General features: G+C 43.1%; 3 protein-coding genes and 1 pseudogene across 11 annotated transcripts; 2 read left to right on the plus strand and 2 right to left on the minus strand.

Annotated features, from left to right (window-relative positions):
* Positions 1 to 193: 193 nt before the first annotated feature.
* LOC109871217 (3 beta-hydroxysteroid dehydrogenase/Delta 5-->4-isomerase-like) lies at positions 194 to 3,564 on the plus strand (annotated as a pseudogene).
* Positions 3,565 to 3,670: 106 nt separating this feature from the next.
* On the plus strand, positions 3,671 to 10,231 carry LOC109870848 (phospholipase A1 member A). Of its 8 annotated transcripts, none has more exons than XM_020461510.2 (12): positions 3,671 to 3,774; positions 4,173 to 4,245; positions 4,485 to 4,701; positions 4,882 to 5,059; positions 5,182 to 5,290; positions 6,429 to 6,530; positions 6,767 to 6,859; positions 7,582 to 7,767; positions 8,229 to 8,318; positions 8,503 to 8,611; positions 8,753 to 8,908; positions 9,001 to 10,231. In XM_020461510.2, exons 1-12 carry the CDS (start codon positions 3,718 to 3,720, stop codon positions 9,089 to 9,091), a joined length of 1,461 nt encoding a protein of 486 aa, XP_020317099.1. In that variant the 5' UTR covers positions 3,671 to 3,717; the 3' UTR covers positions 9,092 to 10,231. The 8 variants fall into 8 exon arrangements, with proteins under 8 accessions (XP_020317099.1, XP_020317101.1, XP_020317102.1 ...); XM_020461512.2 differs by having other exon boundaries at positions 7,600 to 7,767; XM_020461513.2 differs by having other exon boundaries at positions 4,488 to 4,701; positions 7,600 to 7,767.
* Positions 9,781 to 15,785, minus strand: LOC109870850 (popeye domain-containing 2). 2 transcript variants are annotated; one of them, XM_020461516.2, is made up of 4 exons: positions 14,718 to 15,785; positions 12,835 to 12,943; positions 12,122 to 12,730; positions 9,781 to 10,595 (listed from the first exon to the last, which is right to left on the minus strand). In XM_020461516.2, the coding sequence occupies exons 1-3, from the start codon at positions 15,212 to 15,214 to the stop codon at positions 12,170 to 12,172; spliced, it is 1,167 nt and encodes a 388-aa protein (XP_020317105.1). In that variant the 5' UTR covers positions 15,215 to 15,785; the 3' UTR covers positions 9,781 to 10,595; positions 12,122 to 12,169. The 2 variants fall into 2 exon arrangements, with proteins under 2 accessions (XP_020317105.1, XP_020317106.1); XM_020461517.2 differs by having other exon boundaries at positions 12,262 to 12,730; positions 14,718 to 15,784.
* A 3,260-nt stretch (positions 15,786 to 19,045) lies between these two features.
* LOC109870998 (cytochrome c oxidase copper chaperone-like) lies at positions 19,046 to 27,560 on the minus strand. The gene is made up of 4 exons (XM_020461738.1): positions 27,361 to 27,560; positions 26,638 to 26,761; positions 25,014 to 25,123; positions 19,046 to 19,244 (listed from the first exon to the last, which is right to left on the minus strand). Exons 2-3 carry the CDS (start codon positions 26,751 to 26,753, stop codon positions 25,039 to 25,041), a joined length of 201 nt encoding a protein of 66 aa, XP_020317327.1. The 5' UTR covers positions 26,754 to 26,761; positions 27,361 to 27,560; the 3' UTR covers positions 19,046 to 19,244; positions 25,014 to 25,038.
* Positions 27,561 to 27,880: the final 320 nt, after the last annotated feature.

Consider the following 27,880-nt stretch of genomic DNA (forward strand, 5'->3'; position numbering starts at 1 on the left):
AGAGTTGGGAAATTGGCTTAGTCTCATCGTGAGGAGCCTATAATACATAACTAGCGTCATAAACATATTTTGGGGAATTCTATTTTGGGAGGGAATAAATGACCAAACTATTCAACTAATTAGCCAGCTATGGTTAACTGTAGCTTGCTCGGTACATTAATACATTTAGATTGATTGTTTTTAAGCACCAAGGATGTCGCCTCTCCGATCATCGCTTGGGCAAGGGACATTTAGTAAGGTACACTCGACTGTGACGATGGTAAAGGTCATTCAAGGGCTGAGGGTTTAGGGCCGAGGGCTGTCGACTTTGAGTTTGGACTGCAGCCAAGGTATATTAAATGGCTGGCTAGCTAGCTACCGTTAGCAACATTTTGTGGCCAATGAGACTGAGAGCTAGCTAACCAGCTGAGCTGGCAAACGATGTAACAAAAGTATAACTTCATCAACAGGCTCTGTATTTCAGTCCTCACTGGCTTTCATGCGATTTAAACATAAGCTTTTCCAAGGTTTCGGGACTTGACAACAGTTCCTAACCATTGGAGTGGTGTAATTGTTTGCCCAAAGTTCTGGGGCGGGGCTTAGTGAAGGGTCAGTTGAGTTGAAGTGATGCAGGTGGAATATGGAGGCTTTTGCATGTTTCAGCTCTAGCCTTGTCACACTGACGTCATCCTTCATCCTCCAGAGAGAGCCGAGAGAGAGGCCCTGGAACCAGACCAAGGACAACTAACGTCTTTGACAAGTTTACAGACACCTTAATTAAAAAAGTGTATATACACAGTGCCTTCGGAAAGTATTCAGACCCTTGACTTGTTCCACATTTTGCTACATTATAGCCTTATACTAAAATGGATTAAATTGTTTATTTTTTTCTCATCAATCTACACACAATAGCCAATATTGACAAAGCAAAAACAGGTTATATAAATATTTGCAAATATATTTTAAAAAATTAAACGGGAAATATCACATTTACCTAAGTATTCAGACCCCCCGGATCTGTGCCTTGACACAATCCTGTCTCGTAGCTCTACGGACAATTGCTTCAACCTCATGGCTTGGTTTTTGCTCTGACACACACTGTCAGCTGTGGGACCTTATATAGACAGGTGTGTGCCTTTCCAAACATGTCCAATCAATTGAATTTACCACAGTTTACCACAATCAAGTTGGAGTCCACTAACTTGTATCAAGAAACATCCCAAGGATGATCAATGGAATCAGGATGCACCTGAGCTCAATTTCGAGTCTCATAGCAAACGGCCTGAATGTAAATAAGGTGTTTCTGTTTTTTATTTGTAATAAAATTGAATTTAATCCATTTTAGAATAAGGCTGTAACGTAACAAAATGTGGAAAAAGTCAAGGGGTTTGTACATTTTCCGAAGGCACTGTATATATAAAAACATTTTCCTTAAAGTATTAAAGTATTTTTTTAGTACTGTTACTGTCCACACTAAAACAATCAAATACTTAGATACATGTCATTTTGTCCTTGAAACATTTAATTGAAGTTCCATTCATTCCTATGGAGGACTGTGCCTACTTGGGAGTGTAAAATATGTCTGGACAGTGGCTTCAAAGCCTCTCAATGGCAAATACATACTGTCAGCAATCCAGGGTTTATATAAGACATGTTCAGTGTGTAACCCTGGAATCTTAATATGTTCAAAACCCTACAAAACCAGCTGCAATCACATACATTTGGCAGTTTCTGAGAGGATGAAACCACTTCAACATATGCTACACAGATATAGAATAAATTACACTGTTAGGGTGAATATACTGCAGATGCTTTATAGACCACGTTGATAATCAGTGGCCAAGCCTGTCAAAATAAACCCAGCCACTAAATCTGCAGCATATTGACTCTACTCTGACGAGAATCAGTTCATCACTGTGTCAATGGGAGAGCAAAGCAAATCGTTCGTCATCTGGCAGATGTCGTCTTGACTTTCAAGTCCTTGCAAACTGTTTTCCTTGGCTTTTTTGGGGCCAGCAGCCTTGGTGGCCATCCTTGGCAGATACTGTTTGAATAAAATGTCCCTGCCCGCTCTCCCTCTTTTGCGTCTGTCTGCCGCTAGAACTTGCCTCACTTCTCGCCCCAGAGTGGCAGAGTTACCGTCACTTCCAGCACATTCCCTCAGGCTAGAAAAAGACGTTGTCGCAGAGGGGGATAATAGAGTGGGGCGATAGGTTTGGAGTGGGGACCAAGTCCGGAGCATTGGTCATGTCCGACCACAACTCATACAGTCTCTGGAAGGTAAATACTGTACCAGCTCTCCTTTTGTTCTCCATTCCTACCATGGTTGGTGTAAATATTGATATTTTAACATTTTTATTTGGCTTGTTTCTTCTCTGATTCGTTTTTTTCTTTTCTGTTTGTTGTTAGAGGTCAGAGGTGACATTGTGGTGAGTGTGTTTGAGGGGGACATCAGGGACAGTGAGCTGCTGAGGACAGCGTGTAAGGGAGCATCGGAGGTCTACCACACTGCGTCCCTCATAGATGTCATCGAGAAGGTGGACTACAGCAAGATCCCCGGAGCCAACGTCAAAGGTATGGTCGAGTTTTACTGATGCATTGGGTTGGGATTGGCAGCAGTCCTGAGTGAAATGTCCGATACTTTCAAATACTTGAGCTGCACTTGAAAACTGAATTGACCCTGCTAATATACTCATTAATCTCATTTCTTCCTCAGGAACCCAGCTCCTTCTGTAGACGTACGTCCAGGAAAGCATGGCGTCCTTCATTTACACCAGCAGCATTGAGGTGGCCGGCCCCAATGCCAACGGAGACCCCATCATCAACGGTGACGAGAACACACCCTACACGTGCTCCATAAAGTTCCCCTTACTGCAGGACCAAAAAGGAAGCTGAGCGGGTCACACTGCAAGCCCAGGGCGAGGGGCTCCACCTGCACCCTCAGACCAATGTACATCTACGGAGAGTGCTGACGATTTCTGCTGGGCCACATGAGCGACGGGATTCCGAACAGGGACGTATTGTACCGTACCTCCCACCCGGAGGCCCAGGTGAACCATGTGTATGCGGGGAACGCAGCACTGGCCCACCTCCAGGCCGCCCGCGCCCGCCCTGCGAGACCCCCAGGGGAGAGGCCCCATCAGAGGGAACTTCTACTACATCTCAGACGACACACCACCCATCAGCTATTTTGACTTCAACCGTGTTGTGTTGTCGCCGTTGGGCTTCAGGTACCCGCCCATAAACCAGCAGCTCCTCAACATGCTGAACATGCCCTTTAGCTTCACCTATCGGAGCTCTCAGAGGGACATGGGGTACGTCCCCCTGTATAGCTGGGAGGAGGTACGCAAGTGGTCCATGGATTGGTTAGCATCCCAGTTACCCAAAGAAAGAAAGTGAATAAAGGCTAAATAACTGCCCAAGGCGCTGCCTGTAAGACTGTAGCTGACCATCCCCTGGTCCATGCTTATAATCATTATCACAGTGGTCTGTAAATGTGTATATTAAAGTTGCGTGACAGATTACAGTTGCAGGTCCATCTCTAGGTTCACATGGACTAGTATAAAGGTAGAATTGGTAATCCAATGCTGAAATGTAGCTTATCACCATGTAACACAGTGAGTGTCACCCCCAGATGGCCAGAGTCCAGCATGAAAACAAACAGGCATTGATCATCGGTGAGGTCATAGATCCACTGCCAGTGCCCTCCAAGCCCCCATACAGACTAAGCACTTGACCATGCACTGGGTCCTAAGCAAAACACCGACCAACGACTGGAGCAGGAGGGGTACATGGGTATGTGGGTATGTTTTCATAAGCCTAGTTTACTGTGCCAGCTGAGCTTTACGAGAAAGCAGGGAAGGAAATTCCTCCAACCCCCCATCTCTGTACTGTAATCAGATGTTGTAACTTAATATTTCAATGCCAGGCATTGTGAAATAACGTATTTTGTTCGACTTAATTCTCTTAAGGAGATTCCTGCCCTGTTTGAGGTTAATGTTGACCAGTAGAGGATTGAATGGCATTTCTAGATCCAAAGGGAACTACAGTACTATTAAATAGTCATTGCATAACTTCAAGCACAGTTGGGAGGGAAAATAGGTTTTCCAAAGCTAAGGATCTGAGGCACTGTTCACCAACCTAAGCAGTAAAGCTACAGAACAAGTTACCAATCGTAACATTCTTCTTTCAAGAGAATGGGCTGGAAACTGAAAACAGCGGAAACTTTTCTCAGTATTTTAGCATTCTACATCACGTCCACAGTAGGTAAGTACCACTCATCTCTATTGCAGAAGCTTCTTCCTAATACATTTTCATGTAATGAATAAACACTATCATTGCTCTAAGCATAATTTATTATAGCATATGCCACTTCACTGTATGTAAATAACTCTGTTGTGAAACATGATTTTTTTGTGCAAATGGTGCATCTATCATTGTTGTTGTTGGTGGTGGTGGTGTTGTTGTCGTCAAGGTTCTTTATGGACATTTCTCCTCTGAACCAGCAGGGGAGGATGAGGAGTCCAGATCAGAATGTGCTGACTTCAACAACACGACCTGGCTGGAGTACCGTCAGCAGGGCAGCAAGCTACAGGTGCAATACCTGCTTCTGACACGCAAGAATACAGACTGTGCCAGCCTCTTCAGTCAGGAGTCCCTCAGCAACAACACCTCCTACTTCAACTCCTCCCTACCCACCAAGATCATTGTCCATGGATACAGGTAAGGAGAAGGGGAGGGAGGTCAAAAACATGACACAGTCATTTCATACTCTCTTTACAGAGGTGAGAGAGATAGAGAGAGAAGTTATGCTGATGGGCACATATAAAGTGCAAGGGGATCTACAACTAAAACGTATAAGCTATCTCCCTCCCGTCCCCTTCCTTCCTCCCTCCCTCCCAGGGCTCTGGGCAGTAAGCCGTCCTGGGTGAAACAGCTGGCCCAGGCTCTGCTGCGGGCGCAGGATGCCAATGTGGTGGTGGTGGACTGGGTCTATGGGGCCTCCTTCGCCTACAACCTGGTGGTGGAGAACTACAAGGAGGTGGCTGTCCAGATATCTGTCCTCATTAACCAGCTCCAGGTCAGGGCCTAATCCTTTGTTTATGTTTACATACTAATAAATGCAATCTCAATGTTCACTGACCAACAGCAAATTAATTTAAAAGTAATGAAAATAACGTAGAACTGATGTCTGTCTCACAGAACCATGGATGCAAACTGGAGTCATTTCACTTCATTGGGGTTAGCCTCGGGGCACACGTGTCTGGATTCGTGGGGACCCTGTTCAAGGGGGAGATAGGGAGAATCACAGGTGAGCTCCATCTGTGTCTGACCCAGTAACAGTTTCGCAGGGCCCCTACTGTCTGCAGAACAAGGCTCTACAGGGCCAGACAACGACTGGTCACCACAAAGCAGGGCAGTCACTCACCCTTTCATCTCTGCCAATTGGACTGAATGAGGCTTTCAGAGAAAGAGAGAGCACTCTCCAGAAAACAACAACAGCAGACATTGAAAAGCGCTGCTCTGAATTTGTGAACGATGGAGACGTTACCCTTCTGAGGACACACAACGGCACAACAATGCATTCAATTGTCTGTCTTCACATTATCTCTGGTGTTTTTGTCTGAGTAGAGGCATTCAGCCCTGTGATGTGAAGTAGTCTGAATGTTTAGGTGCAGCAAGTCACAGCTGTGTGTGTGTGTGTGTGTGTGTGTGTGTGTGTGTGTGTGTGTGTGTGTGTGTGTGTGTGTGTGTGTGTGTGTGTGTGTGTGTGTGTGTGTGTGTGTGTGTGTGTGTGTGTGTGTGTGTGTGTGTGTGTGTGTGTGTGTGTGTGGATCAGAAGTGTGTGGGGACCAGAAGTCCCCACAAGAAAATTAAACAAACAACAATTTGACCAACTGGGGACATTTTGTTTGTCCCCACGGGGTCAAATGCTATTTTTAGGGGGATTAGGGTTAAGGTTAGAATTAGTGCTAGGGTTAGGGTTAGGAACTAGGGTTAGTTTTAGGGTTAGGGTTAAGAAATAGGGTTAGGGTTAAGGTTGGGTTTTTGGGTTAGTGTCAAGGTTAGGGTTAGGGTTAGGGTTAGGGGTTAGAGAAAATATGATTTTGAATGGGATTGAATTATGTCCCAATAAAGTTAGCTGTACAAGACCGTGTGTGTGTGTGCCATATGCCCCCTCTTTTTGCTGTAAAACTGCCCCATAGCAAAATGAGTAGAATTGCAGGAAATGAACTCTAAAACCGCTAGTAAGAGGAGGGCCAATTAAATGTTTTACTCGCACGGCTCTGTATGGATGTGTGTACGCAGACCTACAAGCCACCGTGGCCCCTCACGAAGAGTTCACTTTTTTTTTTAACCCCAACCCCATCAAAGTTTCCCATCCCTGCTGTAGCCTATCACTCACTCACCTCAGTCATTCACTGCTCTGTCTGTATCTCCTTCTGTAGGTCTGGACCCAGCTGGACCCATGTTTAAGGGAGCTGACACGTTTGACCGTCTTGACCCCTCAGATGCACTGTTTGTGGAGGCCATCCACACAGACTCTGACTGTAAGAGAACACACAAACAATGTTATTGCAAAGAGATTCCTGCAATTATCTTTCCACCTAGCTTGCTGGTTATTGGGCTAGGTAGCTAGCTTGAATGCTAGTGTGTTCTGTTTTGTTATAGGTCTAGTTCCTCTGCAATTCTGTCATAGTCACTACACAAAGGTTGGCTGCACCCCAACAACACTGCTTACCTGACAATCTCCTGATATCAGCCTTTTGTCTATATTTTCTCTCAGACTTTGGTATCTCCATCCCTGTTGGCCATGCTGACTTCTTCCTGAATGGCGGGATGGACCAGGCAGGTTGCGCTCGCTCAAGGTTTGAGTCAAGTAAGTGTGTGCTTTTGCCAACAAAATGTTTAATTGGTGTAATGTTATTTAAATTGAGAAGCACATCCTACTACAATTGTCATAGAGGCCTGTGCAGAGGCGTCATAGGGGGCACAGGGGCACATGTTCCCTCAGATGTACTTTTTTATGTGTTTGGTTGTTTCTCTGTAATACTACTAGCCCACCTAGCAATTTTATGAAGTTGGATTTAGCTAGCCCAGATAGATTCACAATCTCCCAACCTGATAACTAGCTATCTTAGCTGGCATGGCTGCTGGCAAGGTTGGTAGACTTTAGAAAAGCAATAAATAACTAAATGTACTGACTAAGACTCACATTCCTTTCAATCTTTTACCCAGATTTTAGCAGAGATGAAGAGAAGTATATTTAGTTTCTTAAAAAATAAGAACCACCAGTCAGATGGATACAAACACCTCAAGAGGTATGCTTAAATATGCAAAAAAATAGACATGTTTTTTTTTTTATATAGAATCAATTATAACAATTATGTCTCTAAATTGCAGGAAAATCTGTTTCAGCTGTTTGAAAAATGCTATATTCTACAGCGTCCATGATGCCCCTGTGCCTGTGTATGATAGTATGATATGCCTACATAAACTTCAGACATGTCTTTATCAACTAAGCACTAACATCCACTGCTAGCAAGCAGATATATTTGGTGGTAAACTGATGGCTACCTGAGCCTCTTCGTTTGTTGTCAGTTCTTGTCTACTTTCCAGTGTATGGCTATGTGATCTGTGACCACATGAGGGCGCTCCACGTCTACATAAGCGCACTGAACGGGACCTGCCCACTGACTGGCATCCCTTGTTCCAGCTATGAGGAATTCCTCAAGGGGCGCTGTTTAGGCTGCCAAGGTGTCTTCAATGGCACATGTCCACAAATAGGTAGGGTTATCAACATGACACAATTTCTTGAAAACTAAACCAACCTGTTGTCTGTGAGTACTTTGATCATTGGAATGTAAAAAATATAAATAAGCCACTTCATACATGTATAGTAGGCTATATGTAAATTATTTTCATCATGTTCATATTTTGATATTTTGAATAGGCCTAATCATATTAAAAGTTCCCAGCACACTTTCCATTTTCACCTTAATCAGATTTCACTCAATAAGAGATAGGGCTTCTGTCTGACATAGCTAGTGTCACATCTGGTCTGGTGTCCACTTACAGTATCACTGTGGCCACTGGCACTGCAGATACAGTTACAGACGTACAGTATACAGACAAAGAGGTTAATGTAGTCTGGAGGCCTTTCATCTGTCATAGATGCGAAAGGAAGGGCTACTTTACATCTCACTCTCTCTGTCTCTTGTACATCCATGTGTCCTTGTCTGTTTCAGGGTTATTGGAGAACAGCGGTATGACAGCCTCTCCTCTTCCTCAACAAGAGAAGCTTTTCCTCCTGACAACCTCTGCACCTCCTTTCTGTGGTGAGTAGCTGCATCTAGCCTTCCTCTCGTGATCTCGGACTGACTGTCCAGCCGGAGATTGTTGAATTTTCATGACACATCACCACTACTTTCACCCCACAGTTGAATGCTTAAATAAAGCAATATTTGAAGTGATGATGATAAACTTATTTTCCGTCCCCCTCCGCCACCCTCTCCCCCTCAGCCCATCACATCCTGGTGCAGCTAGAGGTATCCCCCCTGGACAAGACTGCTGAGGTGCAGGTGACCCTAAGAACCAGTGGACTTCCTGAAACAGAGCACAGACTCAGGCTGTAGGTATAACAACCTCTAACCTCACTGTTAGAGACAAAACAAATATTTAGACAGCAGCATGAATCACAGCTGTTCACTTTATGATACGTAAACATGGATTATATTCTCAGTAACAGTCATGCTGTGTGTGTGTATTCTAGAGAGACAGACGGTACAGTTTACAGGAGGGTGATAGCCCACCTGGTGCCACTGTGTGAGATAGACTCCATCCAGCTGAAGAACACTGGAGCACGCTTCTACAGACAGGGAGACATCCACTTTGTGTCTGTCTGTATATCAGAGTTCCCCTCTGTCAGGTATATGTCCTTTCATCTATTTAAAACACACAGTCTGTGTGTGCGTACCTGTGCGTACATATGACACTGTTCCTCATCTGTTTCTCTTTCAGAGAAGTGGAGTCGTTGTGTGTGAAGAAGATTGACATTAGACGAGGATCTCCGTGGAACCATGATTTTGTGCAGCTGTGTGGGAATGACTGAGGACCCTTATGTCCTGAACACACACAACCTATGCACCAACATCTGTTTCTTTCGCTGTGTCAACTTCCTAATAGTTCTGAACTGGCATCCTCTCCTCGTCTCCTTTCCTTTGTCATCAATGATGTGGAATGCTTTGAGCAGTAAGGAGGAAGCCTATCCTGTCCTTATCATTAGGCATGAAGGAAAGGAAATTAGGAGAGTTTTACTGGGACGTAGTCTGTTTCCAGCTCACACAGAAACACACACACATGCAGCCAATAGCTCCTGTTGGAAATATACATACAAACACACTCACACACTCATATGTTACTGATGGACCACCTACAGCCAGACTACGCTACAATTTTCTTCTGGTTACATTTGTTCTGTGTTTTCTAATAGCGTTAGTATCGCTGTACATAATCTTTCCGATGCAGCTGAATGTTACTTTCTTAATAAGAGCTTCTGTTGAAGCAAAACAGCTCTGAGAAGCAGGGGTGAGCAATGTGTTCAAATTGTGATGAGTTTGAATACCTCGTCATGATAAACTTGAAGACTCAATCTTATTCGGACTGAGGATGGAGGAGAGAGGAGATATAGATGAAAAATTGACAGTCAATGTATTTTCACCAAGAACTTTATGGAGAAAGATTGGCCCCATGAAAATACATGTTTATCACATTATGTATATGTAGGCCCACATTTTTTTGGGGGGGGGACAACAAAAACAAAATAGTAGAGTCCCTGTTCTATGTTTTCTGACTAAATGTACTAAATGTGTGTGAGACATCTCACCTTTACAAGCACGTAGACAAAATGCAGAAGTGTGTGTCTGCCTGTTAAATTTGGAATCATGATTTGAAATTATGTATGCAGGAAGAGAAAACCCTTTTAGCATGCTCTCAGTCAAACATTATTCTCTCAGATTATGTCTGCACAAACAAACAAGATTAACGTGCCCCTAGCTAGCCAACCCAACCCCGGCTGTTAAAACATCTAATGCACATGATTAGTTTAATGTGGAATCATAATAGAATAATCCTATCTCCACTTCAAAAGGCTTTCCATCCAGATGAATGGGAGATGTGAGTGACATAATAAAAAGAGTATACGATTATTTTCTGTGACATTAACTAATAAATTCAGTTAATAACATAATTATGTTCAGTGTCCAGAGTCTCACTCTCTCCTTTATTGTCATGCACAGATGACATCACAGGAGTGAGATAATGTTAGGTGAGAGACTGGGATGTGGTGGGTGGGCCTGATTCCACCCAGGACAGTGGTGATAGTTATATCCCAGGTTGTCTTTCCTGCAGTTCCACTGGTCTTCTCAGGAAAATGCTGTAGATATGCATAAACATTTTGTGATAGTGTTATAAGCTGCACAGCATGACTGTAATAAAGACAACCTGGAACTGTTTGCACTTTTGGTAAAACTATCACAGCTTAGGGGTGTCCGTGGGAGCCAGAGGAGCTCTTCCTCTCTGGTATCGCATTGTTAGAGTCCCAGCGGTTTCCCCTCCTGTGGAATAAACAGAGAACATCTGTCAAAAAACAAGCATAACTGTTACTACGACAACCTTCCTTATGGCAGGAAAGCAGATCATATTCACCTTGTCCAAGTACAGAGAGTATTTCATTTTCACCTAAATGCTATGTATCACGCATTACAGCTGAACATATAGTATGGTGTAAGGTTGCAACATGATCTCACAACGAACGTTCCCATTGGTCGAATTACACCGGCATAGTCCTCACATTCCTGACAACAGGTTAACAGTGAGAGATGGAGGAACTACTGACCTGTGATGTCACAATGACATGGAGTGAAAGGCTGTTCTCTGAGCCTGGCTGGTCTCTGCTTTCACATGACCCACATCCCTCGCCCTTCTCTCATCCCTTACCCCTGTCAAACCCTCACCCCTCTCATTCCCTTGCTTGCCGTAGCCACTGTCTAACTGACCATAGCCTGCATCTGAAGGTCAGCAGCAGCCTTTACAATGACAGCAGAGCCAGAGCCCTCCACCAAGCACCCAGCAGCTGTCCTGGAATCCAACCCCCTTCCTGCCCCCCTCTCCCTCCACCCGAAGCACGATCTGCCCTCGGTTGGGTCAGGGAGGATTTTGGGATAGGGGGAAAGGGAGGGGGTAGTGGGTAGGCATGTGGATTAATGGCATGGCACTGGATCTCTGTCTGCCAGGATATCCCCAGTTTCCAGCAGGCTCTAATCATTGCCTCTGTCAGAGAAAAACACACAGATGATTGCCAGCCTCCCACCCTGCTGTCTCCCTATCCTGGTCCAAACTACAAACCTCCAACATATATACAGATGGTACCCCCATCTGTTTGAACCAACATAAGCTATCAGAGTCACCCTCAGGTAAACTGTTGTGTACAACACTGTCTTTCATCTGGCCAAGCTTTGGAATCCAGTCAGAAAGTACAGTCTAACTAACCTAGCTAAACAAACACACTCTCCATACACACTCTACAGTAAATCCAGCTACCAAGAGGGCATGCCACATACCGGAAGAGGAGTGGTGGAGAGGCTGTAATATACTGTACATACATATACAGTATAACATAGAGAATTAGACCAGCAAGAGTTTGGGGGGTAGAGCTCCTGAGGCTTCAGATCTCCATTGAGATGGAGTGGAGGTAAACTGTATAATAACAATCCTCAGAGACAGAGTGGGTACCCAAGAGGCGAGGTGTCCCAGTTCTGCCAACTCTTTGGTCAATCTAATGTTCTTTCCTTCAGGCTCATTCATTTTGAACAAGAAATGTATTAAGATTACTAACTCACTCTCTAAACATTCATATCATTTAAAAAAATAAAGGAGCAAGCAGTGCATAGCCTCTGCATAAGATAGATGGAATATGTGTAAAAACCAACAGAAAATCACTTAAATAATTGCAAAGTTGAAATGAGGTTCTTTAACACAGGGCATTGCCATTTTAAAACTGGATTAGTGAGAGTGTGGACACAGCAAGCAAAACACGCAAACCCCCCCAGCCCACCCTCTCACTGCACACAGGTGTACTTACATGTAGCTTAAGTAGTGGCCCAGTGTGTTAGCTCCAGCAACCTGCCCTCTACCTCAAATAATCCCTCTCACTCCCATAATCCATTAAGGACCCGGTCATATCAGCAAAGTCCTCCAGGACCAGGCTGGTGGAGTCCTCACCAGAGAGCATCTCCATGTCTGAGGGCCAGGGCTGGCGCTGGGGGTGTGGGCCTTGGGGTTGGCGGGGGCTTGCAGTTGATGTGTTGGGGGACTTCTCTTGTATCTGCAGCCGTGGGGTCGGGGGTGTTGGAGGCTCTGACTTCTGGTAGGCAGGCACCGGGACTGCTGCCTCCTGCTGCTCCACTGGGTCTACCCAGTCCCTTGCACTACCACTGCCGCTACAGACCTCACCCTCGCTGCCCGGGGGTGAGGGGGCCAGGACATGGTAGAGACTGGGCAGGCGGATGTCGAGGCGTACACCGCTCTTGGCAAAGAGCTTATCATTGAGTGAGTAGAGCTTGTTGGCAATGTCGCTGCCCAGCATGACGGAGAAGAGGCGGGTGATGTAGCGATCCTTGGACAGCAGCATGTAAAGGCTGCGCCGGTGCCACGAGATGTAGCGGCAGTCCGTCTCCGCCGTCAGGGTCACCTGGTGGTTAGGAATGTCAAAAGTCAGGGGTAAGTGTGAAGGACTTACCCCTGGCTTCAGAAATGAATGAATGAATGAATGAATGACGAGAATCCGTCCAGTACCTGAAAGTTCCCCTCCTCATTGGGTCTGAGAGACTCCCACTCAGGAGAGTCCAGAAACTGGAGTGGGAAGATGTAATGGAGGAACTGTCCTTCTAGAGACACACGGATCCTACCAGGGAGAGCAGGAAAGGGCAAGGTTAGTAAGAGAGGAGAGGGGGAAAGTATGGAGAGGTGATAATGAGAGAAGGAAGGGAATACACACATCACTAGGTTTGATCCCAAACCTTGAAACAAGTTAACATGAATATCTATGTCCTTAACCTCAACACTCACAGGGAAGTAATCCAAGTTAGACATAGGAAAACATCTATTCAGAGGAAAACATCTATTCTTGGTTTATAAATCACAGACATTCCAACAGTGCTCTTTCATGTCTGATTATCAATCAATTGAAACTAGGAATTGCTTGTCATAAACAGATGTCATCTTATGACACCAAATGTTATTTGCATATGATAATAATTAGCTATCCTGAAGTTATAAACTTGACTTGCATTCACATAGCTGTCAGTACCATTAATGAACCATTCATTTTAGAGGCAGTATATGAGGAGTTAGTTAACTGTGTTGGTACACAACCTAAGGACAGCAGATTTTCTGGGGAATATCACAACACTTTAGCAGCCGCCAGACCTGGGTCAAATACATCGTATACTTCCAAAATCTTGAACAGCACTTGATTTAATTTGCCCGGTACAATGGAATCAATGTAATAGTCCCACATGAGCTAAATCAAGCACACCTCAAGTACTTGAAAATAAAGTGTTTGACATTATGTATTTGACCCAGCTGTCTGCCGCTAAGGGGAGCAAGTACCCTACAGTGAGTCAGTAACACGAATACTCTGTGTTTTACAACGTCTGGGGCTGACATTTTAACCATACCCTCCCAATCCCAACACACTTGATACACACACTAAACCTGATATTAGTCAAAAAGCTAAGAAGTGATGGAGTCACTGCTGAGGACCAGTGTTGGGGAGTAGTGAATTACATTTAGTTCAACTAGTAATTGCATTACATTTTGCAGTAGCATGGTGGTAGTTGAACTAAATTAAAATCTTGGTAGTGTTTTCAGTAAGTAATACATTTCTTGCCATGTAGTGGTGTAGCTAACTACTGGAATTACACAGTACTTTATTTTAGCTCAAATAAAATATGGGTGAAGTAGTCAAGAATGTCCTTTCTTTTTCAATATCAGACATGCCTAATTCTCACTTGAAACACTTTGTGTTTAATAGGCTAAATTACACATTATGTTAACATCTGACTCCAGAGTGATCTGTTCTTACAATTTGTAGTCTATGACATTTCAGATTTAGATATGATCATTTTTCAGGTAGTAGTTTGGATGTAGTGAACTAGTAACTTCAGTTAGGTAAGATATGTTTTTCTTAAGGGTAGCTTTAGTGTAGCTTATCTTCTTCCAGTGTGAGGTAATTGGTAGCTTGGTAAACTATATTTTCAGAGTAAATTCTTCAACACTTCAACATTCTTCAACACTGTTGAGGACACATGACCTCTTAAAAGTGTTCTGTATTTAATTACATTATTGGTAAGTGATATATCTCACTCAGGTTTCCATAAGCCATAGTCTAAGCCATTGGTTTTTTTTGGACAGACAGATCAAGAGATAAAATGCTAAGAGAAGAACATTCACTGGGAACACTAACTCTACTACCTGACAATTGCAATTTACCTACAGCAATGTAACTAAACTACAGTTGGCTATGTTCCTCCAGGAACTCAACTAAAACAAGACTCAGGTCTGTTCCAATATCTCCAGTAACATACTACCAAGAACAAACAAAGTAATGTACTATTGATCATGCATTCTAAGTGGTATGATACAGACATTAGAACTCACACCCTCCTCTCGCTCACCTCCCTGACAGCAGAAAGGATAGCTGGTTGATGGGCGTCTTGCCCTCCACTGCATACGTCTCCTCTACTCTTAGGGCCAGCACCTTGTTCTCACAGGCCCCCACAATGTCTTTGAACACCTGTACGGGCACGTCCAGGGGCAGGTAGATGGCTGAGTAGAGGGACAACAGCTCCTCGCTGGCCAAACCATCCTGTTGCAGCCTGTATATGAGGTGGCAAATCTGGAACACGCAGGCCACCAGCAGCAGCAGGTTCCAGGTGAACACATCCACCCCACACATGGTCATCCAGCCCCACAGGGCCAGGCAGGTGAAGGCAGGCGTCATGAAACCAAAGATGAACAGGGAGCCGTAGGCGCTGCTGCCCCCCATGTACCCCAGGAACAAGACGGTGTTGCCCAGGTGGTAGAAGGCCCCCTCTGTGTTGTTGGTCCAGCCATCACATGGTGGATGGCCGTAGAAAACCGTCTCCAACAGGGTGGAGTTGTCTGCACTCATGGTGGAGGGAGGCTGTTATTCCAAACAAAACTTTCGAGTTGTTCAATAAGTTCCAAAAAACAGTTACACTCAGAATATTCCAAAGTTTACTACGCTACCCGAGGTCAAAGCTGGAAGAAAACGTTTGTCCCCCACTCAAGCCTCAAGTTGTTGTTGTTACTTTACCAGTGAGTCTGAAAAGTTGTCACTGGAGTTGGTCTATTTCTTAAAAGTTCAATCAAGGTATTGTCAAAACAGAGAATACATTGCAAAAAATAGTATGAATTATCAAAAGTTGCTCTGTTGCTCTCTTACATACAGCTGGACTACAGATTTTCTTTGTCCTGCTTCAGTTATTACACCATAAATATGATTGGAATGGATTTCTCCCTTCTTTTCCCCGTCTATGTTTTGCTGTGTCTGTCTCTTGATTTTCTCTCTATTTTACTCAGCCATTTGCTTACTCTGGAGAGCTCACAGTTGGCAGTACAGAGAGAGAGAGGGAGGGAGAGGGGAGAGAGAGGGAGAGGAGGAGAGAGAGACCCCTAGTAGGATAACCATGTTTGGAATTGAAACCCAAGGAGCAGAAAGCCACAGACAGAAAGCAGACCAACTACTTATCATAACACTGCTGGGGAGAGAGAGGAAAAATGGAGAGGGGGGAGCGAGATGATAACAGGTGACAGAGAGAGAGAGAGAGAGAGAGACCCTTGAATTGAATTGAGAGAGAGAGGCTATAGTCATGCCTCCAGGTAAGTCACACCAATAAAAACTCCCCTTCTGCCAAAACGGAACCATCTTTTAATTAACAGAATACTTATTTGGCCCCTAAACCTCTGGTTCAAAGTGGGGCCAAGACGGTGGGTCTGCTGGGTGCATATTTAGAAATACTGAAATAGTAGAATTACAGTGTAGGTCGGGTTTCAAAAATTCACCATGCCCCACCAGTTAGACACTGTTCTAAGGGGACTGTGTCACTGGAATAGGGGTCAGGGTGAAGTGAGTGGCTTTGATATCATACCACTTGGGATATATTCAAAGCCACACATGATTCTGGTGTGTGTGCGTGTTGTCTTAGAGATTCACAAACAATTAGAACTGAATGTTACATTTGCTTCAAAAGCACAGGTGCTTTGAATCATATAGACTTGTTTAATGATTCTATACAAGGTGTGTAGGCTATGCCCCCACTCACATCTTTCTCGTACTGTACACATACTATCTCCTTTACTTGTGTGTATCAAAGACATCAGTCAAGCAACGGCTGTTCACATGGCAGTCCTGAGTAGCTCCCGCCCTCTGCAGCAGCAGATAAGTTGGAAAGGTCACAGTGTAGGGCTGGTTCCCTGGCATGGCATGACATCCATACAAGGCATTGGGCCAGGGAAAGGGTGCCAATGCAGAGATATCTCAGTGTTCTCTCTGCTAGTATATTACAATTACATTCTTCTGCAGGACACAAAAACAAGATGTATCACAGATACTTGTCCTAAACTACCAACAAAAAAAAATTGTACTGGGATGATTTCTGCAGTTGGTACATTCCAGGTTGTTAACTGCCTAAAATACCTACGTCAATCTATTTGCAGAATTTGGGACACTGGCAACGCTCATTACATTTCCATTAAGCACTTGGCTCCTTTGCAGCGCACAGGCCATTGAATGACCTCCATATCACTGCTCATTATGTTCGCATATTTAGCAAGCATCAGGTCTTTAAAAATTCAAGTCCATTGCTAGCAAGCAGGCTTCTAAACTGCAAGGTACTCAGCACTTCACAGAACAGTGGCACCTGGGGCTGTGTGTACACAGGGAGCCCAATTAAGATATATTTTTTCACTAGCTGGTCTTTTGACCAATCAGATCAGCTCTTTTGCTTAAAATTAGGCAAAAGATCAGAATTGGGCTCTGTGTAAACGCAGCCCTTGTTGTGAGAAGAATTCAGATATGCCAAGTGTTGACTTGAGCAGAAGTTATTTTAAGCCAAAGTGCATACCAGAGAGAGCAGCTGTCACAAGCCAGTCTCAAACAGGAAGGAGAATATCAAAGGACATTCAAACCAGGAAGTTTTTGCAGGGTGACAGGAAGTAAAGTCTGCCTATGTGTATATAGTTATGGCGTCAGTATGGTTCAGCATGAAATTAGGACAGTACTGCATCCTTAAACGGCAATCCGCAGTTGAAACAAAGCTTTCATCCCATCCCCATTTCACTAAAATGCTGAGGGATGGGGCTGGAAAAATGTAATCACTCTTAAATGTAGTTAGAACTACATGTATGTATGCAAGGACTAACCATCCATGATATAAAAATGTGTTTTAACCATGTTGAGGCTATATAAGGTTTACATTTACTTTGTTTTTATTCCAATGTTTGTAAACAATATTATATTTTGGTTTCTGGTTGGGTACATTTCAACTAAGCTCAGGGGCATTTATAAAGTTACAGTTTACATACACTTAGGTTGGAGTCATTAAAACTTGTTTTTTAACCACGCCACAAATTTCTTGTTAACAAACTATAGTTTTGGCAGGTCAGGTAGGACATCTACTTTGTGCATGACTAAAGGTTTTCCAACAATTGTTTACAGATTATTTCACTGATAATTCACTGTATCAGAAATGTACATACACTAAGTTGACTGCCTTTAAACAGCTTGGAAAATTCCAGAAAATGATGTCATGGATTTAGAAGCTTGATAGGCTAATTGACATCATTTGAGTCAATTGGAGGTGTACCTGTGGATGTATTTCAAGGCCTACCTTCAAACTCTGCGTCTTTGCTTGACATCAAGGGAAAATCCAATGAAATCTGCCCAAAAAAAGACCTCCACAAGTCTGGTTCATCCTTGAGAGCAATTTCCAAACGCCTGAAGGTACAACATTCATCTGTACAAACAATAGTTCGCAAGTATAAACACCATGGGACCACGCAGCCATCATACCGCTCAGGAAGAAGACGTGTTCTGTCTCCTAGATGAACACACTTTGTTGCGAAAAGTGCAAATCAAAGTGCAAATCATCCCAACCGTGAAGCACGGGGGTGGCAGCATCATATTGTGGGGGTGCTTTGCTGTAGGAGAGACTGGTGCACTTCACAAAATAGCATCATGAGGTAGGAAAATGACGTGGCTATATTGAAGCAACATCTCAAGACATCAGTCAGGAAGTTAAAGCTTGGTCGTAAATGGGTCTACCAAATGGACAATGACCTCAAGCATACTTCCAAAGGTGTGGCAAAATGGCTTAAGGACAACAAAGTCAAGGTATTGGAGTGGCCATCACAAAGCCCTGACCTCAATCCTATAGAACAGTTGTGGGCAGAACTGAAAAAGTGTGTGCAAGCAAAGAGGCCTACAAACCTGATTCAGTTACACCAGCTCTGTCAGGAGGAATGGGCCAAAATTCACCCAACTTATTGTGGGAAGCTTGTGGAAGGCTACCCGAAACATTTAACCCAAGTTTAAATTGTTTAAGGCAATGCTACCAAATACTAATTGAGTGTATGTAAACTTCTGACCCATTGGGAATGTGATGAAAGAAATCAAATCTGAAATAAATCTATTATTTCGACATTTCACATTCTTAAAATAAAGTGGTAATCCTAACTGACCTAAGACAGGGCATTTTTATTAGGATTCAATGTCAGGAATTGTGAAAAACTGAGTTTAAATGTACTTGGCTAAGGTGTATGTAAAGTTCTGACTTCAACTGTATATTCTTCAAGAATCAATGGGTACATATGATTTGTTTATAAGTATAAAAATAGATGTAACCACTGCAGATTGCCCCTTTAACACTACCTATACAATTCATTTAATTGTGGTTCATCCTGCCATATAAAAACTAAGTCATTTCGCATAGGACATATATTTAATTCTAATCAGCAGAACAAGATTCACATCATTCAGAAAATCTGAGCATTAAGCCAACACATTTCACTCAGTGGAACACCCTCCTTGCAGAAATCACATCTTCCATTCAGGTTGCAGTATAAATAAAAACAAGAAATATCCCAGGTCTCCTTCCGGACAGCCGGCCAACAACGGCACACTGCAAAAGGAGAACAGAGAAGTGTCAACTTCAGCACATATAAACCATTTCATATAGCAGTTAGACCATCTGAAATGTTGTAAATCCAATGTGACAAGGTTATTAATAATCTGATCAAAATAAAAACACTACCAATATACAAGCTTGTCCCCATCACTGCTTGCGAGCATCATTTAATAAATCACATTTAATCCAATTGATCTCCTTTAAGTCAATCCAAGAGAAACAATCCCTGCACCACCAAAGTTTTTTTCTCTTATCCATCAACAAACACTACAGCTGTTGACATCAGCAGCTTGATCAACTTCAGCAGAAAAAAGGCAGAAAATGCTAACTTACAGGGGACACTGCAAAACATCAGAAGTTTGGGGCCTTATCCACAAAGCATCTCTGAGTAGAAAATGTGTTAGTTATAGAACTGTCATTCTCATTGAAAGCAGGTCTAAAAAGCGGTAGATCTGTTCCATGAGCGCTATTTCTATACTTCCCGTAAGTTTCGTTTTTGCATCTTTTACTTTTGTACACCAGCTTCAAAAACAGCTGAAAATACTATATTTGTGGTTATTGAAAATATATTTCACAGCGGTTTAGACCGTTTAGATGGTTCAATGACTACCTACACTTGTTTTGTCAAAGTGAAATTAGGCAAACAGGAAATGGCAGATGGATTTCGGAATATTGTACCTTTAACTTTATTTTTAATGTAGATAAAAATGACCGAGGAGTGTTTACTACTGATTAGGGTTGGATCGAAATTCACAGAATTGGTACCTGGAGGAAAATGTGGGAGGGTCATTAAATTTCAGTCAACTGGAGGGTTTAGTATTTTTTTTAAATCTAGTCCAGGGGAGGGTCATGTAATTCGTAATGGATTAAATGTATATTTCCCAGTGCTTTAGAATGTATTGCTTATTAGAAGATGAGATAGATAGATGTACTATTTATCGATGTGTGCTCAATGCCGCCCCTCATCTCTGATTCTCCACCGGGCACGCAATATCAAGTGAGCCTACAGGCTATTTAGTGTGGTCTAAATCAAATGATAAATAGCCTACAGGCTACGAAGTGCATGTGCGGAGAAGCACAGAGCAAAGTTATATTTCTAAGATAGCTGCTTGGATGGTGTAAATAAAACTAGTCTGCACTACACACTGCAATGGATATTCCAAACCTGAGCCTGGACTGCTCTGGCGGCTCAAATCTAACTTTATTAGTCACATGCGCCGAATACAACAGGTAGACCTTACAGAGAAACACTTACAAGACCCTAACCGACAGTGCAGTTTAAAAAAATACAGATAAGAGATCAAAGTAACAAGTAATTAAAGAGGAGCAGTAAAAGATAATATATACAGGGGGCTGCTGGTACAGAGTCAATGTGCAGGGGCACCGGTTAGTTGAGGTAGTATGTACATGGACCTTGACTTGGCGCTCCGGTACCGCTTGCTGTGTGGTAGCAGAGAGAACAGTCTATAACTAGGATGGGTGGAATCTTTGACAATTTTCAGGGCCTTCCTCTGACACCACCTGGTATAGGTCGTGGATGGCAGGAAGCTTGGCCCCAGTGATGTACTGGGCCGTTCGCACTACCCTCTGTAGTGCCTCTCGATGGTTCAGCTGTAGTACCTTTTGAGGATCTGAGGACCCATGCCAAATCTTTTCAGTCTTCTGAGTGGGAATAGGTTTTGTCGCGCCCGCTTCACGACTGTCATGGTGTGCTTGGACCATGTTAGTTTGCTGGTGATGTGGACACCAAGGAACTAGAAGCTTTCAACCTGCTCCACTGCAGCCCTGTCGATGAGAATGGGGGCGTGCTCGGTCCTCTTTTTCCTGTAGTCCACAATCATCTCCTTTGTCTTGATCACGTTGAGGGAGAGGTTGTCTCATTGTTGTCGGTGATCAGGTCTACCACTGTTGTGTCATCAGCAAATTTGATGGTGTTGGAGTCGTGCAGTCATGAGTGAACAGGGAGTACAGGATGGGGCAGAACACGCACCTGAGGGGCCCCTGTGTTGAGGATCAGCGTGGCATGTTGTTACCTACCCGTACCAACTGGGAGCAGCCCATCAGGAAGTCCAGGATCCAGTTGCAGAGGGAGGAGTTTAGTCCCAGGGCCTTTAGCTTAGTGATGAGCTTCGTCCCAGGGCCCTTAGCTTAACCTCTCTGCGCATGGAACCCGGTAGCGGGCTGAAATTCCACAACATACGGTGATCGCTACATAAATAGTAATATTAAACATTCATGAAAATACAAGTGTCTCACATGTATCGAAAGCCTAAAATCTTGCTAATCCAGCTGTGTTGTCAGATTTAAAAAAGGATTTACTGCGAAATAATACGAAGCGATTATCTGAGGATAGAGCCCCATAAAAAAACTATTTCAACCAGCACAGGCTTACAAAATCACAAACTGCATTAAAATAAATTGTTTACCTTTGACAATCTTTGTCTGTTTGCAATCCCAATGCTCATTGTTACACAATGAATGATCTTTTGTTTGATCAAATTCATTTTTATAGCCTAACACGAAACATTTTGTGAACCGCTTGTGTCGTGAATTCCGTCTCATTCCATTTTCGACAACACATTCGAGGGTAAATACCTACACAAAACGTGACTTTTCCAGTCATGTTTGGTTTCATTGCAATCGACTGGTTAGTTTGTAACACAACCAAACCTGATGGGCCATTTCGCGGTACGTATTGACTGAAATAAACCGATTTGAAGACAACAAGTAATGACATCACTGTGCACCAATGATATGACCACTGTTTCGTTGATTGACTGTATTTTAACCCAATGACCACTGATAGTCTTGAAATCTAGCTGGGTAGATAGCCAATGAGCTGAGGTAAACGGCAATATGCAATGGTTATGTGTTGGAAGACCAACCCATTTAGTAAACTCCGGCGTAAAGAGAGTCATTCGCTATTGAAGTTTTATACCGGAAGGAGCTATGCATATTACGCACAGCATTGTTTGGTAAATGTGCAGATTCAGCTGTTTATATATCAATCAGTATGGCGACTAAGTCAGGGAAAGCTAAATTGAAGTCTAGATATACAGGTGTACACACAATTTTTGGACTGGTAAGTTCTTCTCATGCTTGTTTGAAATTAATAATAAAAAATATTATTTGTGATTTTTTTTAATTTTAGAAGCAATATATAAAAATGTAATGTAAATTAAATGTGAGATGCGTGTGTCTGCCGCCCCACCCCAACCCACATGAAATAGCCTATTTGAGGTTGTTGAGGGGAGGGCAGGCCCACAACAATGTCCAAAGTGAAATGGAGACAGTAGATACAGCTGGTCTGTTGTAATATAATAAAGACAGTAGATCTAGCTGGTCTGTCATAATATAATAGAGACAGTAGATCTAGCTGAAATGTCATAATATAAAAGAGACAGTAGATCTAGCAGGTAATAATAATATATTTAACCTTATGTTCCCTGTACTCATATATATATATATATCTGTTTATTGTACCTGTTGATACACACTTTACAGCAGAAATAGACTGCTATGGCACCTGGCATCAGCAGCACAGTATTGTGTAGAGCTTTGGCAAAGTGGGTGGGGTTATATCCTCCTGTTTGGCCCTGTCTGGGGGTCTCATCGGATGGAGCCACAGTGTCTCCTGACTCCTCCTGTCTCAGCCTCCAGTATTTATGCTGCAGTAGTTTATGTGTCGGGGGGCTAGGGTCAGTTTGTTATATCTGGAGTACTTCTTCTGTCTTATCCGGTGTCCTGTGTGAATTTAAGTATGCTCTCTCTAATTCTCTCTTTCTCTCTCTCGGAGGACCTGAGCCCTAGGACCATGCGTCAGGACTACCTGGCATGATGACTCCTTGCTGTCCCCAGTCCACCTGGCCATGCTGCTGTTCCAGTTTCAACTGTTCTGCCTGCGGCTATGGAACCCTAAACTGTTCATATTTACTCTTGAGGTGCTGTCCTGTTGCATCCTCTACAACTACTGTGATTATTATTATTTGACCCTGCTGGTCATCTATGAAATCTCTGCCATGTTCTGTTATAATCTCCACCCGGCACAGCCAGAAGAGGACTGGCCACCCCTCATAGCCTGGTTCCTCTTTAGGTTGCTTCCTGGGTTTTAGCCTTTCTAGGGAGTTTTTCCTAGCCACCGTGCTTCTACACCTGCATTGCTTGCTGTTTGGGGTTTTAGGCTGGGTTTCTGTACAGCACTTTGAGATATCAGCTGATGTACGAAGGGCTATATAAATTAATTTGATTTGGGTATGATGCTACAAGCTTGGCACACCTGTATTTGGGGAGGTTCTCCCATTCTTCTCTGCAGATCCTCTCAAGCTCTGAAGGGTGGATGGGGAGCATTGCTGCCCAGCTATTTTCAGGGTCTCTTCAGAGATATTCGATCGGGTTCAAGTCCGGGCTCTGGCTAGGCCACTTAAGGACATTGAGATTTGTCCCAAAGCCACTCCGGTGTTGTCTTGGCTGTGTTCTTAGGGTCATTTTCCTGTTGTAAGGTGAACCTTCACCCCAGTCTGAGGTCCTGAGCGCTTTGGAGCAGGTTTTTAATCAAGGATCTCTCTGTACTTTATTCCATTCATCTTTGCCTCAGACCTGACTAGTCTCCCAGTCCCTGCCGCTGAAAAACATCCCCACAGCATGATGCTGCCACGACCATGCTTCACCATAGGGAAGGTGCCTGGTTTCCTCAAGATGTGACGCTTGGCATTCAGGCCAAAGTGTTCCATCTTGGTTTAATCAGACGAAAGAATCGTGTTTCTCGTGGTCAGAGTCCTTTAGGTGCCTTTTGGCAAACTCCAAGCAGGCTGTCATGTGCCTTTTACTGAGGAGTGGCTTCCATCTGGCCACTCAACCATAAAGACCTGATTGGTGGAGTGCTGCAAAGAAGGTTGTCCTTCTGGAAGGTTCTCCCATCTCCACAGAGGAACACTAGAGCTCTGTCAGAGTGACCATGACCAAGACCCTCACCCAATTGCACAGTTTGGCAGGGTGGCCAGCTCTAAGAAGAGTCTTGGTGGTTCCAAACTTCTTCCATTTAAGAATGATGGAGGCCACTTTGTGCTTGGGGACCGTCAATGCTGCAGAACTGTCATGTTCAATCAATTGAATTTACCACAGGTGGACTGCAATCAAGTTGTAGAAACATCAAGGATGATCAATGGAAACAGGATGCACCTGAGCTCAATTTCGAGTCTCATAGCAAAGAGTCTGAATACTTTTGTAAATAAGGTATCTTATCTTAAATATATATATATATACACATTTGCAAAAATGTCTAAAAACCTGTTTACACTTTGTCATTATGGGCTAGTGTGTGTAGATTGCTGAGGATTTTTTAAATTCCATTTTAGAATAAGAATGTAACGTAACAAAATGTGGGAAAAAATCAAAGGGTCTGAATACTTTCCGAAGGCACTGTTCATCATTGGTTATTCCCTATCATTTGCAACTTGGTCAATGAGCGTCATCACCAGCTTTCCTTTGTTGTACCTTACTCACACTGTTTTGATTGCCAGCTGAGAAAGTTTTGGGAGTTAATTTATTCCTGGTTTGTGTCTGAGCAGTGTCTTAACATCATCCTAAAACCTACACAGAGTTTTTCTTATCTGAAAACTGGCTTTAACAGGATTTCTAGGACATTTGAGCCATTTTGATGATACTCATCTCGGGCAGAATGTTATTTTCACAACATAGGCACTACAAGTGAGGCTAAATTATGCGTCACGACATGCAAGATCAATAGACATATTTGAGACTCACCGACCACTTATTATATGGAGTCAAATTAAATCTTGAATCCAAGCGCCCTCATACAATCCTTATGTGCCTCGATGAGATCTGTGCAACTTTCTTCACCCTTCTCAATGATGCTGAAACAGAGGAAATTGTCATCAGCAACTGCATCAGTGGAAGCTCCTCAGAGAAGGATGGGGAGGACCATCCTCCTCAGTGAATTTCATAAAAATGGTAAAACATTGAAAAATATATCCTTTTTAGATAAAACTATACTAAATATATTACCGTCACCAAATAATTGATTAAAACACACTGTTTTGCAATGAAGGTCTACAGTAGCCTCAACAGCACTCTGTAGGGTAGCACCATGGTGTAGCCAGAGGACAGCTAGCTTCCGTCCTCCTCTGGATACATTGACTTCAATACAAAACCTAGGAGGCTATTGGTTCTTCCCCCCTCCATAGACTTACACAGTAATTATGACAACTTCCAGAGGACGTCCTCCAACCAATCAGAGCTCTTGCAGCATGAACTGACATGTTGTCAACCCAATCAAAGGATCAGAGAATAAATCTAGTACTGAAAGCATAAGCTACAGCTAGCTAGCACTGCAGTGCACAAAATGTGGTGAGTAGTTGACTCAAAGAGAGAGAAAGACCATTTCTGAAGAGTTAACAAATGTGTTTCTTCAAAAATGAAGGAGTTTTTTTTATCACTTTCAGTTTCACTTACTTAGCTAGCAAATGCCATGTTAGATAGCTGGCTATGACTATCCAAAACAAAACTGGAAGTCTGCCAAGTAGAGCTGTTCTTGGTTTTTCCACCGGGGCCCGCCAGTGCAATTGTTTACTGACTATACACTAACGTTACTGCATGATTGTTGAGCGTTTAGTAACGCATTAGGTCCATTAGCTATGTTGACTAGGACGTTACTTTAGCTAAAATGGGGACAACGATGTAGGCTGTGCGTAGCGGTTATGAAATGGTTTGGCGTGTAAAGATTTTTTCACCTGGTCACATACAGATGATGTGTTGTTAATTGAAGTTCACAAACGAAGGGAAAGGGTGAGAGGAGTAGAGTATATAGGGGCAAGAATGAATACAACGTGGCTGCTATGAAAGTGAACTGTGTTTATGCGTGATCAGGGGTGTATTCATTCCTCTGATTCTTTTGAAAAAAAAATCTTAAACGGAAGAAAACGAAACAGGGATAAAAATACTTATTTGTCCAATAGAAACTCTTGTTTGCAACTGTTGGACTAATGATTACACCCTAGATCATCTAGAAGCAGGCAAGAGTGTGCAAGGTGGTATTGAATGTGTCACTGTCTGCCCATGTGTCACTATCATCTCAAATTTCTCTCTCAACCGGTGTACGTTGTAAACTTTCCTTCATAAGCCAGGTTGTAGCAACCTCATAAGGGGTATAGGGAACATTTGAGTATCATGTTACATTGAACTGAAATGGATCATCATCCAACATGATGTAATAGAAATAAGGCCATGCTCATGTAAAAACAAAATCGTCCTCCCTCATCATAAACGGCACAGACCGCCACTGAACTGCATACTCCAGAGAAGACAGTCCACGAGAAACTTTCACTTTACAAGTATAATGCCATTCAAGTTCCAATACATGTAAGCCTACCAAACATCCCTGACTTTCTTCGTCTCAGGGCACGCACAACAGGGTTTCAGTGGTTTCTTCTCTGTGCCCTCAATGGCCCTCAATGGCCCGACGCTGGCAGCAGACATGGAGGACATTTTTCAGGCTGTAAAATAAACAGTGTAAGCGATTAGCTACATGGCATCATCATAAAACGGTCAATGTTATCTCATATCCTTGGAACGTCCCTACCCTTAACCATAATAAACGCCAACTTCAAAATTGGGTAGGGATGTCCCAAGTATCCCGGATATAACGGACCATCATAGAACGCAGAGTGAAAATGGAGCCAACTTTACACGAGAAGATACTCTGCTACATGTGTTACAAAGTGACAGTTCTCAATATATTTGCTAGCTTCCCAAATTGATGGCAACATTGTGATTGATTGTAGGTAGTTATTTAACTAAAGACAAACAGTTTCCTATAGCTGATGTCACATTATAGGTAACTTAATATCACGTAGAAATTCCATTTGCAAAACCAAAACCGCACCATCTGCTAGAACCAAAACTATATGTCTAGGCTAGTTATCTAGCTAACGTTAGCTTACATACAAAGCTATATTTTAGAAAAACATTAGCTTGTAATACTGTATGTCAAGGGTCACTCGTACTGAATTATTTAAGAGCAGTGCACAATTAAACATTCAGTAGAGAAGATATTTAACAACACACTAGCAAAAATAATCCTTATGTAACATACTTAGCTAGCTAGCTGTTATGCCTTCATGCGCATGGACGCCGATTTATGTGTCCTTCCTTATACAACACGGTGTAGCCAGTTATGTTTTTGATGGTTACGCTAAGATTTCTGGGACATTAAGTTTTCATTTCCAAGCTGCAACAAATTGACAAGTGTAGGTAATTCCACTCATTTTTGCTTCTACCAGGGGCGCAACTTTCACGGGCGGAGGGGGGGGCATAATGCCCCCACATTCTGAAATTGCATATTTGTCCCCCCAGTTTTATCATTGCACTGTGATACACAACGCAGCACCGGTGTGCTTTAGGACCATCAAATTTTATTGGTCACATACACATATTTAGCAGATGTTACTGTGGGTGTAGCAAAATGCTTGTGTTCCTAGCTCCAACAGTGCAGTAGTATCTAACAATTTACAGCAATACACACACATCTAAAGTAAAATAATGGAATTAGGAAATATATAAATATTAGGACGAGCAATGTCAGAGTGGCATTGACTAAAATACAGTAGAATAGA

Source organism: Oncorhynchus kisutch, linkage group LG26, assembly GCF_002021735.2.
Source record: "Oncorhynchus kisutch isolate 150728-3 linkage group LG26, Okis_V2, whole genome shotgun sequence".
In the NCBI taxonomy this organism is placed as follows: domain Eukaryota; kingdom Metazoa; phylum Chordata; class Actinopteri; order Salmoniformes; family Salmonidae; genus Oncorhynchus; species Oncorhynchus kisutch.